This window comes from Phyllostomus discolor, chromosome 12 (assembly GCF_004126475.2).
Source record: "Phyllostomus discolor isolate MPI-MPIP mPhyDis1 chromosome 12, mPhyDis1.pri.v3, whole genome shotgun sequence".
Classification (NCBI taxonomy): Eukaryota; Metazoa; Chordata; class Mammalia; order Chiroptera; family Phyllostomidae; genus Phyllostomus; species Phyllostomus discolor.
The window spans coordinates 44,887,942-44,902,227 of record NC_040914.2 but is presented as its reverse complement, the minus strand read 5'-3'; the positions used below and the strand labels follow the sequence as shown (position 1 = coordinate 44,902,227).

At 59.5% G+C, this 14,286-nt stretch overlaps 1 protein-coding gene across 1 annotated transcript; it reads left to right on the top strand.

The window, feature by feature from the left end:
* Nucleotides 1-1,880: 1,880 nt before the first annotated feature.
* Nucleotides 1,881-14,086, top strand: MINAR1 (membrane integral NOTCH2 associated receptor 1). Its single transcript, XM_028502408.2, has 3 exons — nucleotides 1,881-4,251; nucleotides 7,934-8,188; nucleotides 9,808-14,086. Exons 1-3 carry the CDS (start codon nucleotides 1,942-1,944, stop codon nucleotides 10,003-10,005), a joined length of 2,763 nt encoding a protein of 920 aa, XP_028358209.1. The 5' UTR covers nucleotides 1,881-1,941; the 3' UTR covers nucleotides 10,006-14,086.
* The last annotated feature ends 200 nt before the right edge of the window (nucleotides 14,087-14,286 follow it).

Sequence of the window (14,286 nt, the reverse complement as noted above, 5' to 3'; positions counted from 1 at the left end):
AAGCCACCGCCTCCGTGGAAAACGGACAGGACCCGTGTGGACTGAGTCAACTCTCCGAGACGCCCGTTCTAAGCAGGGTGCAGCCAGGGCAGGGAAAACCCTGTGTGATTTGATATTTCCTCGTAACTCTCAGAACCTGGGTCCCTGTTCATCCGCGAGGACCTTCCCTTTCTCTCGTGAAATTCTGTTACACGTTGGGTTTGGCGTTTTTTAGCCTTCCATCCAAGACTCGTGAGCGCAGCGTTGTCTTCCCACTTCAGAGTAGGAGGAGTGATTGTCTGCTGATTACAAAGTAACTCGTGTGCGTGGCAGGCATTTCCAGAAGAGATGGGAAATGATAAAGAAAAAAAATAAAAGCTACCTGTACAAAATAAGAATGGTGGTTGAAGGGGGAGAGGCATGAGGGAGCCTTCAGGGGCAGCTGGAGGATCCTAGATCGCTATATGGTTTTGGTGACTGCACACTGGTCAAAATCCCAGCACATGCCACTTCAGGTTTCTGCACGTCCCTGTATAGAAACCTTGTAATAAGTGGAAAACTGTAAACAATTGCTGCAGTTGGGTCAGCGGTCTCCACGATGAAGTATTTCGGGGAAGCGTACACACGTCAGCAATTTCCTGCGGAGCGAGTTCACGCAGAAAGATGGGCTGGCACAGGAGCGGTGGATGTGCGATGAAGTGAACAGGAAAACGTTCGTGGTAGATCCCAGATGGCGGCCGCCTGAGTGCTTACCACAAAGTTCTGTCCGTTTTGCCGGGTGTGTGAAAATTTGTGTGATACAATATTGAAGACCAGGTTCCTAATTCAGGAAAAAAAAATCCATATTTACAATCCAAATGTTACCAGCGTTAACATTTTGGCAGACATTATTTCCTTTCCATTTCCAGGAATATATAATGAAGATCATCCTACATATGCAGATCTATTTTCATATTTTTTTCTCGCGCCATCGTGTGTAGCGTAGCCTAGCATTCTCATAAAGAGTCTTGCCTGTGTAACTTTTGAATTGAGGTCTCATTTACACACACAGTGCAATTCACACAATGGGCGTGTAGCTCCGTGAGTTTTGACAAGTGCGTGTGGTCACGGAACCACCCCAGAATCACAGTTCCATCGTCTCGGAAAGTCTCTCTGCAGCCAGCCTCTGCCACGGGACAGGCCTTTCCCACACTGTCACTGCCGTGGAATCACACAGTGTGTGGCCCTGTGGCCCAGGCCTCTTTCACACCAGCACAACCCACGGGAGATCCATGTCGCTGCCTGTTCGTTCCTTCTTGTGGGCGAATGGCATTCCCTCGCAAGGACGTCCATCCGTGGAATTTTAATGTTCGTAAGAAGTCACGTGTATCACCATGGGGTTTGTCCATGCATTCCCTTGTTTGTGGGATATTTAGGCTGTTTTATTTTTTCCTCTGTGGTAAATACCATCGCAGTGAACATCTTTATGCATAAATCATTGTCACTGATTGCATCTGTGAGGTGGATTCCTGGGAAGGGAGTTACAAGGTCACGTGTTACAAATACTTGTAAAGTTCTTAACACGTTTTTAGTCATTGAAAAGTTTGTCCTTGTATTTCTTGATGTGGTGCACAGCAAGCTTGACTTAAAACCCCACCAGTGTTTCTCCTCTTTTCTTTTTTTAAGATTTTATTTATTTATCTTTAGAGAGGGGGGAGGGAGGGAGAAAGAGGGGGAGTGAAACGTCAAGGTGTGGTTGCCTCTAGTGCACCCCCTACTGGGGACCTGGCCTGCAACCCGGACCTGTGCCCTGACTGGGAATCAAACCAGCAATGCTTTGGTTCACAGGCCGGTGCTCCATCCACCGAGCCACACCAGCCAGGACCTCCCACCCGTGTTTCTAATCCTCTCCCCCTCCCTCTTTCCCAATGCTCTCACCATAGAACTGACTCGGACTCGGCGAGCCTGTGCAAATTCTGAGTCATGGAGGCCAGCCAGGACACCTCCGTCTTCCTGGTGAAGATCTTGGAGGAGCTGGACAGCAAGCAAAACTCCGTGTCCTACCAGGACCTGTGCAAGTCCCTGTGCGCCCGCTTCGACCTGCCACAGCTCGCCAAGCTGAGGAGCGTGCTCTTCTACACGGCGTGCCTGGACCCCAACTTCCCAGCCACGCTGTTCAAAGACAAGATGAAATGCACTGTGAACAACCAGCAGTCTAAGAAAATCATGGTGGCCGCAGACATCGTGACGATCTTCAACCTCATCCAGATGAACGGGGGCGCTGCCAAGGAGAAGCTGCCCATGGGCCGGCAGAAGCCGCGCAAGAAGGAGGCGTCGTCCTTTGAGTCCTGCAGGCCGGACGCAGAAGTCTGCCCCGCGGCCGAGTGCGCGCCCCTGAACTGCGAGCTGGACGGCAGACCTTTCGGCCAGGGCTACCCCGCCCGGCAGCCGTCCAAGTGCCGGAAGGTGGACTGCAAGGACTGCCCGCAGTTCGTGCCAGCCTCTGAGCCCAACTTCCTGCTGGGGGTCAGCAAGGAGGCCAAAGCCCGCGCGGCCTCGCTGGACCGGCTGCAGGCCCTGGGCCCGTACGCGGTCGCCAGCCCTCAGCCCTGCGAGATGCAGAGGACCTACTTCCCCATGAACATCGACAACGAGCCCGTCTCGGACCAGGACTCGCTGCCCGTCGCCCAGGGCATCAAGGAGACCTTCCTCGCCCATGACGAGCCCTTCGTGGTCCCCTCCTGCGTCCAGAAGAGGAACATCTTCAAAGAGGATTTTCACAACCTGATGCCCGTGTCCCCCGGTTTGGTTGGCCCCTCGAACAAGGCAAAGGGGGAGCATGGGGAGCCCCCAAGCCGGAAGGAGCCCCACAAGACACCCTTCTTGAACCACAGCTTTGAGATGCCCTACAACAGCCAGTACCTGAATCCCATGTACTCTCCTGTCCCTGACAAAAGGCGGGCGAAGCACGAAAGCCTAGATGACCTTCAAGCCTCCACGTATTTTGGACCCACCCCTGTGATGGGGACCCCGGAAGCCAGGCGCTGCCTGGGGAGGCCCAGCAAGCAGACCCCCTGGCCAGCCAAAAGCTGGAGCCTGAACACGGAAGAGGTCCCTGACTTCGAACGGTCCTTTTTCCATCGAAACCCTTCCGAGGAGAAGCTGCGCTATCCAAACGCCGGTGGCAGCCAGTCGCCCAGCTTCCCGGCCCCAGACCAGCGGCCAGCTTACCTCTCGCCAGAGGAGCAACAGCCGATGCTCCCCATTGGCTACGCGGCGAAACCCAGCGGGCTCAAATCTAAGGAGGTCCCGTCCGCCCTTGACCTGGAGAAGCATGAACCGGCGAAGAAGTTCAAGGACAAGAGTATCAGCTGCACCAGTGGGCAGCTCAGCTCGGACACCAGCAGTGTGGGCACCCAGACCGAGCAGCACCTGCCGGAGCCCAAGAAATGCAAAGACCTGGGTGCCTCGGGGCACGGCAGGTACGGGGACAGGCACGCCAGGAAGCAGTCGGACGACGACTCCGAGATCGTCAGCGACGACATCAGTGACATTTTCCGATTCCTCGATGACATGAGCATCAGTGGCTCCACGGGAGTGATACAGTCATCCTGCTACAACAGCACAGGGTCCTTGTCCCAGCTTCACAAGTCCGACTGTGACAGTTCGCCAGAGCGCAACATCCCCAAAGTGGCCAACGGGCTCCCCGGCAGCAAAGGAGAAAAGGGCAACCGGCTCGACAATGGCCACCACTCAGAAGAGGAGTTGAAGACCAGTGTCTGCAAACTGGTGCTCCGGATCGGCGAAATCGAACGGAAGCTGGAATCGCTGTCGGGCGTCCGCGAGGAAATCTCCCACGTCTTGGGCAAGCTGAACAAGTTGGATCAGAAAATGCAGCAGCCGGAGAAGGTGAGCGTGCAGATTGACCTGAACTCCCTGACCAGCGAGGCGCCCTCCGAAGACAGCGCCTCCCCGCGGATGTTCCGTGCGCACGGTGGCTCCCACGGGCCCAAACTGGAGAGCAGCGCCGCGGACTGGTGCTGCTCCGACGCCAGCGGAAGCAACAGCGAGAGCCTGCGTGTCAAAGCTCTGAAGAAGAGCCTCTTCACCAGGCCGTCCTCCCGGTCGCTGACGGAGGAGAACAGTGCCACCGAGTCCAAAATCGCCAGCATCTCCAACTCGCCCAGGGACTGGCGCACCATCACCTACGCCAGCCGCGCGGGCCTCGGCGAGGAGGAGGTCCCGGACAGAGGCCCTGGCGAGAGCAAGGACTGGCATCGAAAATCGAAGGAGGTAATTTCAATGTAAGCTCACGTCACCGGGCGCAGCCGGAGGCGTTTCCCAGTCTCGGGCGTCCCCCCCCCCGCTCCGCCCCCCCGCGTGGGCGCAGCACAGGCAGGCGGTCCGCGGGTCAGCCAGAGGGGTCTGGGCTGCGGGCTGCGGCCCGGTGGGAGACCGGGTCTCCCCAGAACAGGGGAAGTGGCAGAGAGGCCCGAGTCACCGGGGGCGGCCTCCGGTCCTTTCCGAAACGGCAGGGTTCGGGCGCGGAACCCGAGGGAAGGGGCGTCCGAGGTCGGCGCAGGCGTGGTGCTCCTTTGCGGAAGCGTCAGCGCCTGCATTGCGTGAACGACAGAGCGGCGGTTAGAAAGCGAGGTGGAGAGGAAACCGTCCAGGGTTCCACCCCCAGGGACGGCGCTGCCCACGGCGGTGTCCTCCGTCCTGTGTAGCTGCTCCCCGCACACGGTCGGCTCTGCCCTGTTCCCGAGTGCAGAGTGTTTTGCACCTGAGTAGACGCTGTGGCCTGTCAGTTCCCGAGGGAGGGTGCACACGGGTGCACACACACGTATGGACACACACACACTCACACGGGTACCTACTCACACACATGTGCTCACTTGTGGCCGCTCCTCTGCATCCTGCCTGGGTTTGGTGGACCCTCTCATTCCCGCCCCGCCCCCCTGGTTTCAAAGGCCCATGGACAGACGAGGAGCCTCCTGAGGACACAGGGGACCCCGCCGTCAGAGGGAAGGCCATGTGGGCTGCAGACACGCACAACCACAGGAGGAGGCTGGATGCAAGGGTGCCAGCCAGGAGGGGCTGGGGAAACCGGGCTCCTAGGGTGTTTTCAGGGCGCAGAGTGGGAGGAAAGAGTGAATCTAAAGAGGGATCCTTTTTTCTAATCCCAAAGAAACCTCTGCTGTCCATGCTGGCCACGGCACAGGGTGCGGCGTGGAGAGAGAGCACAGTGTGCCCCGGCCGCTGCCCCTCTGGTCCCTGGCCTTGTCCTGAGCTGCTAGCGTCGGGCCAGGTTTCGGGTGCCCTGCAGGGTTGTTAGCGCTGAGAAGTGGCCACTCAGGGCACTCGGATGGCTGGGCGAGTCCACAGAGACACCGGGCCACACTGAGCGAGCCGTGCCTGCACCCCGTCCAGCGCCACAGCCTTCTGAAACCGACAGAAATAGCCAGAAGTTTAAGAAAGGTCCACTGAAGCGCCTACCCCCAAAACTACTCATTTCCGGCCTGAGTCATCTTTCCTTTGTCACCTTCGGTGACCCATTTCTCCCTCCCAGTAGGCGGCTCTTGCCACCTGGGCTGACGCTCCCCAGGGTGGTGACCAGCCCCCCCCCCCGCCCCCCGCCCACCCACCACCTGAGCTTCAGTCCCACATCTCACAGTGCTCAGGGCCTCTCCCCACCCCCAGTGACCACCCACGTGTCACCAGGTGCCACCCGGGCCCTGCTGCTCCTTCCAAGCCGGCGCTCCCTGCCCTGCCCCCGTTCCGGGGCCGCCACCACACTGCCAGCTCCCCACGCCTGAGGAGGCTGAGGGCTGTGACCTCCCTCGCTGTCTCACTCTCCCCCTGCTCAGCTGTGGGCCTGGTGGGTCTGTCTTCCCGGTGCTTTCTGCCGCCCTGCCTCCTTTGCATCTGCGTTCGTCCGCCTTACCACCCCAGCCCTCACCACCCACGCTGGGACCCGGGGCACATGGGTACCTGGTCCCTCCCCTCCCCTCCCTTCCCCTCCCCTCCCGCATAACAGACCACCACTACATGCGTGTTTCCCAAGCCCCACTGTGGCGTGGGGGGTGTGACACCCCAGGTTCCGACTGTTCCCTGGCTCCTCGTCACCTCAGTGACAAGTGTCAGACTCCGGGAGCCCAGGGAATGTGCACCCACCCTCCCAGGAAGCCCCTGGTCCCGAGTGGAGGGCTCTGCCCTGCCCCCTTCAGAAACACGCCCCTCCCTCAGGCAGAACGGGCTGAGCACCTCGGGCGGCCAGGCCCCAATTCCCCACCCGGCCTTTCTCCCCTGGCGCCCGTCCATCAGGAATGTCTTGTCCCCGTCTCTGTGGTGACTGGGGTCCCATGCACCCCGCTAGGCTCCCTCGTGCCGCAGCCCCTGAAACCTTTGAGGGGGTGACTGCCAGTCTCCGACCCCCTGCCCTCCACCCTCTTTGTCCCGATGTGGCACCTTTAAACTTCCATTGAAAGACCCGTCACGCACACGCCCCAGCTGCCCAGTCAGCACGCGGGCGTCTCCCTGCAGGGGCAGCACGGCGGGCGTGCCCGGCCGGCACCGTCCGGCCTCAAACGCCAGACAGCCGGAAACCCTGCCCGTCCCGCCTGCCATCCGTGGGGCCCTGGCCTGCCCTGGCCCCCTCGCTGGCCTGCATGGTGCCGCTGGAGAAAAGGGGTGTCATTGAGGGGGTGAACCGAGATGACCCTGAGCACGGCAGGGCACACGCAGTCTGCCCTCGGCGGGCGGCACCCGCCCAGCCCCAGTTCCGTGCGGCTGGCAGCCACGGTGGCTCTGGGTGTTGGGCGGTGGTAACGGGCAGAACTAATAGCATCGGTGAAGCCTCCTGGAGGATCCTTGGCTCTGAGGAGTGAGGGCGTGAGAGGCCACATTGTCTTCCTGTTTGCGTTTGTTTGGCAGCGGTCACCGGGCCGACGCTGCCTCCTGGGGGGCCGCCCCGGGGCTTTGGAAGTGCTCCCCGGCACCCGTGTCTGGAGCGGGGTCCCAGTGCGCCAGTGGGAGGGCCCGTGCCGGTCCCCACCCCGGGGTGGGAGGCACACGCTCGCACACGCTCACACACGTCGGGTCGGGGGAGCAGTTTTGCTAGAGTGGAGGATGGAGAGGCAGACAGGACCACACCCTGCCCTCGAGGAGCTCACGGGCTGGCGGAGGACACAGACAGGCGGCCGGTGGGCGGTCATGGCTCAACCCTGGCACAGGACAGTGGTGGCCACTGGGTCTGCCCACGTCTTAGGGAGTGGCACAGGTGGGCACTGACCCAGCCTTGGTGGTCAAGGAGTGCTTCCTGGAGGAGGCGACACTCTGTAGAGACCTGAAGGCCTGGCGTTAGGATTAGAAGGTGTCAGGAGCCCCCAGCTATGAGAGTGCCCCAGCCCGCAGCCCACAGACTGAGAACCTGAGCGGCGGCCCACAGTGGCAGCCCCCTTCCTACGGCCACACTGTCCTCTCGAGCGTTCCCCGACCTTGAAGGCCCTGCAGGGGTCACTGAAAACCACTAGCGGCTCTCAGCCCACTCTCTGGCCTGGCTGCTCCCTCCCAGAGAAGCTGAGTGGGCTCTGCAGCTCCCGGGGAGAAAGGCCTGTGTCTGTCTCGCCTTGGCACTCGGTCCCAGGCCCCCCCTGGTAAAAGAAAGGGGGTAGTAATGGTCAAGCACAGGTTCTCGGAAGCCAGATGCAGAGGTTGAAACTGAGGCCCCACCCCTTGGCCGAGGGGGCCCTGGGCCCCTTCTCCTCCCCCTGCGTATGAGGCGGGTCGGTAAGAGCAGTGGCGGGCGAGGATCCGATCCGGCCTTCTGTTCCCGGCACAGAAAAGGGGGCCTAGAGTAGGGCTGTGCACACTCGCTGGTAGATAACCGCATTCTGTCCCCGGGATGCCGCGGGGCCTGGAGGTGTGGAGCGGGCGGTGGCGCGTGCCGGCCGACAGCCTCTGTGCCCCTCCGCAGGCCGACCGGCAGTACGACACGCCCCCCCAGCACCGCCTGCCCAAGCAGCCCAAGGACGGCTTCCTGGTGGAGCAGGTGTTCAGCCCGCATCCCTACCCCGCCTCCCTCAAGGCCCACCTGAAGAGCAGCCCCCTCTACACCGACATGCGGCTGACCGAGCTGGCCGAGGTAAAGCGGGGCCAGCCCGCCTGGACCCTGGAGGAGTACCCCCGGAACGCGGGCGACAAGGGCAAGCTGGCTGCCCTGGACCTGCAGGTGAGCTTCTGGACTTCCCCGGGGGCGGGGGGGGGGGGTGACGGGGGAGGGGACTCGGCCACGCACAGTAGATGCAGGAGGGACCCTCCCACTGAGCTCCCGGTCCCGCCCTGGAAGTCTGAACTTCCTCGCAGCTGAGAGTTTCACCAGGCGGCTGCCGTCTCATCATCTGTCTGTGAACACCCGGCCACGGGAAGCCTCACAGAGCGGCTGGCTTGGGCCGCATTTGCTAACGATACGTTTCTAAGACTCTGTACCCAGCGCAGGTCCTCACACCTGCTCGCAAGCCCCGGGCCAGACTGTTCTGTGCGATGCACTCTCGGTGAGTGGACGGTGGGCGCCCAGCTGTGGGCCCCTGGGAGCCCCAGACACATCCTGGGGGCCCAGTCTCCTGAGGTGCAGAGCAAGGCGGGGATGAGTGCCGTTGGACGAAGACAGGCCAGCATGGGTTAGAATCATCGTTATCCCACTGGTGACATCATGGGATGCAGTTGAAACCTGCGGGCAGTTTCCTTCATGTGTGTGAGAAGGGCGGAGACAGGAGGGTCACGAACGTGCTGGTGTTTGGGGGCGGTGACCAATCCAGGAGCACGGATACCTGTGAGCATTTCCAGGACTGAGGTGCCCGCACTTGGAGCCCTTGGAGCAGCCAGGCGCTGGTGCTTTGCTGTGACATGTTAGTCAACGCTCGCCGCAAATGAGATGCTGCCTTTCTTTGTGGAAACAGAGGAGCGCCGTCCACGGGGAACGGGGTTCCCAGGCCAGGCAGGTGCCACACGGCGCTTCTCCTGCAGACGGCTCTCCCTCTGGGGACCTGGTGCCTGGCATGCAGACACCCTGCCACACCCGTCAGTGGACCGTGGCTTTGGGTCGTGGCCTGAGCCACCCAGCAGGTGTTTGAAGTGGGAATATTTTATGCTGGGTTTTAATTGCTTATCTGTGAGGTGCATTTGTTTTTTTTTTTTAACATATAGAACTTTTAAAAAAGATTTTATTCATGTATTTTTAGAGAGGGAAGGGAGGGAGAAAGAGAGAGAGAGAGAAACATCAATGTGCAGTTGCTGGGGGCTGTGGCCTGCAACCCAGGCATGTGCCCTGACTGGGAATCGAACCCGCGACACTTTGGTTCGCAGCCCACGCTCAATCCACTGAGCTACGCCAGCCAGGGCAAATGCATTTGTTTTTTAATTCGATGCTTTTCTGAGAACCTAGGGGCAGATAGGAGCGACGTGATATTCCTGTGCAAGCCCCACTCTCGGGGACTGTGTGTGGAGGGTATTTCTCAGTGATCTCCTGCTTCCCCTGAGGTGGGCCAGCCCATCCTGGTTGTGCGCCCTTGAACTTCAGGCTCCTGTTTCCTGGCCATTCTGCTTGCTCACACACAGAAGACCCACAGGTCTGCTGGGTCCAAACAGGACGTTTGTCTTCAGGGAGGGGCAGGTGGGACCTGGGCTGCGTGGGACCTGCCTCAGGCAGGGGCTGCGGGCGGCGCTGGACGCACAGCCTTCTCTGCCACCTACAAAGCACCGTCGGGTGCTTCGGGAGGGACGGCTGTCAGGGTGCCCTTGACTCGGGGCCAGGTACTCACCGCCTTGCTAACATCTCCTCTTCCCTTTCAGACGCAAGAATCTTTAAACCCAAACAACCTAGAGTATTGGATGGAAGATATTTACACTCCGGGCTATGACTCGTTACTCAAACGCAAGGAAGCTGAGTTCCGCAGAGCCAGGGTCTGCAAGATTGCGGCGCTGATCGCCGCCGCCGCCTGCACGGTCATCCTGGTCATCGTCGTGCCCATCTGCACCATGAAATCGTGAGCCGGGGTGGGGGGGTGGCGTTGCACACGGCTTGGGGCCGCTGAAGTCTTCCTCCACCATTTAACATCATGCGGCAGTGTGGCGGCAGCCTGCTCAAATGGAGATGAAATCCTGGAGGCTTCGCGTGTGGGTGACGGCCTCAGAAAGCATGCATTCCTGAGAGAGCTGCCTGCCTGGGAGCTGTGACTGAATGACACTCGGATGCATTTTTTTATCGTTTTTTAATTTTTTTAAAAGATTTTATTTATTTTTGGAGGGGAAGGGAGGAAGAGAAGGAGAGAAACATCAGTGTATGGTTGCCTCTCATGCGCCCCCTACTGGGGACCTGGCCCGCAACCCTGCCATGTGCCCTGACCGGGAATGGAACTGCTGACCCTTTGGTTCGCAGGCTGGCACACAATCCACTGAGCCATGTGAGCCAGGGCGTGGAGGCATTTTTAGAAGTGCAATAGCTTTTCTACCAAAAGAATGTAATGACCTAGCAGGGATGCAAATTGAATTACAAGCAAAAAAAGAAAAGGAAGGGAAAGCAGGCACTTTAGTTGGGTTTCTTCCATTTTGACGAAGTTCCCTGGTGGGGAACGCGTTACAAAGACGGTGTTGCATACACGCCTTTGGGAGGGACACCGAGGGAGAGAGCGAGATGAGGGGAGAAAGGGAGAAGTTCCGTTTCCCTAACGTTCTCAGCGCGCGGCGGGCGGAGCGCCGGGTGTGCGCGCACCGAGGATGCTGGTTCTTTGCTGACTGCCTGCCACCAAGGGCTACTGACTTCTCCTTCTCGCCCTTCCGCCGTCACGACGCACGGCCCTTCCGCTGTCACGACGCACGGCACCGCAGAGGAGCCCTCCTGCACCTCTTCCCCGTGCCCACGGGAGGAAGGAGGGAGCCGAACCGCCCGCCCGGGGCATGCAGTGCGCTCCCCTCTGCCCGACCGGCCGCGGAGTTCCGTCCAGGAGCACGTCCTGTCCCCGCCCCACGGGGTGGGGTGGGGGCCGCTCGCGGACAGGGGGCGCTCCGCAGAGCACATCGCAGCCGCACCGCCAGGCCCCTCATTCTCGCCCCGGCGGAGGTGTGGCTCCCCTCCTGGGTCTTCTGTCTCCCGGTGGACCCAGAGGCCCTGCCTCTCGCTCCCGAGCTGAAGAGTCTGGAACTCGTCCTTGTGCCTTGAAGCGGAGAGAGAACGGCTGGCTGCCCTCGACCTTCCGACTGGAACCCCCGGTTTGCGCACAGCGCCGAGGGCGGCCAACTCCGCGGCTCCACGGAGACGGGCAAGCTCGTCAACGGTGTGACGGGGGCGCCGAGGCGCTGCTCTCTGCCACCCCGGCCCCTCCTCCGGTTCCGAACTCTTGTGGGCAGTGCAAAACCCAGGACCTATTTACCTGTTTATCTATCTATCCGTACGTCCGTCTGAATACCTACGTCCGGTGTGCTGTCTTCTGTGTTAGCTGCCTTGAGAGCACGGAGTCTTCAATGTGGGGGGGCGGGGGGGGCCCACTGTCACTGCGCGGGAACCCAGCCTCTGCTCCCAGTGCTGACCGGTGCTTCGGCGTGACTGGACAGACGGAACCCTTTTCAGTATCTGAGTTGAACGTCGGGTTCCAGGTGAAAGGAAAGGACTGACGGAAACGGGCTGCCTGACTCTCCCGAGAACCAGGCAAGGTAGAAACACGTGCTGGTAGTGAGACTGCCCACTCTGGACGATATGAGACATTCCTGAACGGGAGCTTTGGAAAACAGCTCAGATTTTAAAGCAATAGGAGCCCAGCGTCCGTCCCCCAACCCCCCAGTAATGCTTAGCTTGCTGTGCCTAAGTCTGTCGTGCCCATCAGAGGTAGTCAGGGCACCTCCTGCTCCTAACCAGTAAGGGGACGGATGCTTTCACCTGTCGGGAACCTTTATTTTTCAGAGGTCTTCATATTATCTGTTTCAGTCTCACGTTCGTTTACGGATGTTCAACCGGGCAACTGAAACGTAAGCCTTAGCACAGAAAACTGAGGAGTTATCACTGAGGATGACGTGTACATATATACATATACATATATATATTACTGTCTATGGTCACAATTTTAGTCTTTTGGTGCTTGGTTTTGGGTTGGGCACATTGAATAAGGTAGTTTGATCCGCCCCGAAGGGGGCTCCCGGTGACTGCCCTCGGGGGCTGGTCCTCCCAGCCGGCGTGGCTCTGGGACATGTCCCCCTCCCGCCGTCTCCCCGCGGCCCCCAGAGCATCGAAGGCAGGCAGGTCCCAGCATCTTGCTCTGTGACTCGCAGGGAAGTGGAGGAGCGCTCACCCAGGACGAGAACAGCCTCGTCAAATGCCACTCGGGCCCCTCCTTTGCCAGGTAGGGTCCTGGGGGATGGACCAAACCATGGTCGCCACTGCCCTCGGGTGACTCTGTCCCTAAGGGGCCCCGTCCAGTGACCGAGGGGCGGGGCCTGACTGTGAGCCCACCCGACGACGCAGGGAAGTGAAGGGCCCTGTGGCATTTCCTTCTGCCCTTTGCACACAGGGGGAGGCACTCAGAGAAATTTAGCTTTGCTCCGAGTCCCTCACAGCTTTTAAGTGGGCTCAACGCCATGGGCACAGACAGAAACATCCAGAGAGGGAGGGGCCCGGCGGTGGCCTCCAGGTGGTCTCCTCCGGGAAGGGGTCTGCTCGGCCCGACGGCGCTGGTTCTGGTGTCACATCTGGGCCTTCGCTGCGGCTGGAAGCTTGTGGGTGCTTGGGGTCCTGGGACCTGGGGAAGGTGGCGTCCGCAGTTGGGTTCTACCACTCCTTGGACGCCGGAGCTCCTGACAGCCTCCTTTCCCCGGGGCCCAGGCCCACTCCGGCCCCTGTTTGCAGAACGGGACGGGTCCGGACCAGACTCTGTCTGGGAAGACAGGGGACAGCTGCCCTTCCCTCTCAGACCCGCCTCTCACGTCCGGCTCCCGGGAGAGCCCTGTGGTGACCCGGGAACCGGCCTGTCCCCCGCCCTGGCGGTTGGGGTGGGGGGCAACTTCTACCACACGCACAGGCATTTCCACGTAAAGCGTCATTTTTGTGTGTGCCTGAGCCTAAAACCAGGACACTCTCCAGATTCAGCTCATTCCCCTTGCATTTTGAAAAGTGAGCCATCAGATGTCATCATCTAAGAGATGACTTTGAAATCCGATGCCCTCAGCCAATGATACAATTCAGACTCGCTGCACCCTCTCTTCCAGTCTTAATTTGCTGTGAGCCCAGACTCGCAGAAAAGAAAAAAAAAAAAAAAGTTCCCAGCTCACAGGTCTCAGATATTTGACACCAGTACCCCCTGTCTCTCAACTGCAAACACAGTCAAGCAAATCACACGTATCGCCCGTTACTGGCCGATCATCACTGACTAGTATTTTAGGGCACGCGGCTCCGAGATTGGTAACCGGGAGGCTCGTTTCCCGGATGTGCTGACTCACACTCACTGTCCTGGACGTGCCGGACGTCCCGGGACCGGTACTGGAATCGAAGCTGCGCTGCTTTGTTTACAGTTCATCAGCCTAAGAACAATGGCCCCTCGGTTTAGTAACAACGACAACCAAAGCTCTGCCAACAGTGAGTGGTTCTCAGTGGCCTAAACACTTGTGAGTGGTGACCATTCAACAGCAGGGGTCTCGTGACAACCGGCCTGCAAGAAGACCGCGGTCCACCGTGCGAACACCAAACCAGTATATGCTGTGTATTGTGCTACGGGAACCTTGTCTTTAAAGGCCAAGAGATGAGTAATTACTGGTACAGTTGGAGAGAGGGTACGTTTATTCACGACGAGCAGTGCCATCCCCTTCCTTATTTATGCCTTATGGACAGGAGGGCGTGAAGCGTGAGGGGGTGTTGACGTGTGGGACCCCGAAGGAGCGGCACCTGGGAGGGCGGGGAGGGACCTGTCTTAGAATTCTGGGTCCGTCCGGTACGACTCAGCACACTCCTGGTGCTCGACCGACGTCATATCCACACCAGTAACTAAGCACACTTTTAGACCCTTTTTCAAACGGCTTGTGTAAAACTTGGTTCATGTTCAACGGTTGGTTTGAAGCTATCCTGTAAAAATCTGCCTCTCCAAGTAATCAGAAATAAATGGAAAAATCAGATCTTGTGGGGACATTGTGTTCTACGGGTGCGGTGGTCAGAGTGTGGCGGTGTGCACGGAGCACAGGGTGCCGCCCGGTGACTTTCCCCGCACGGGGAGCACGCCAGGCCATCGGTGTCCACGGGAAAAGTGTCCATCAGTGTCCACAGTGTCCATCAGTATACGGGACGTCCAAGCA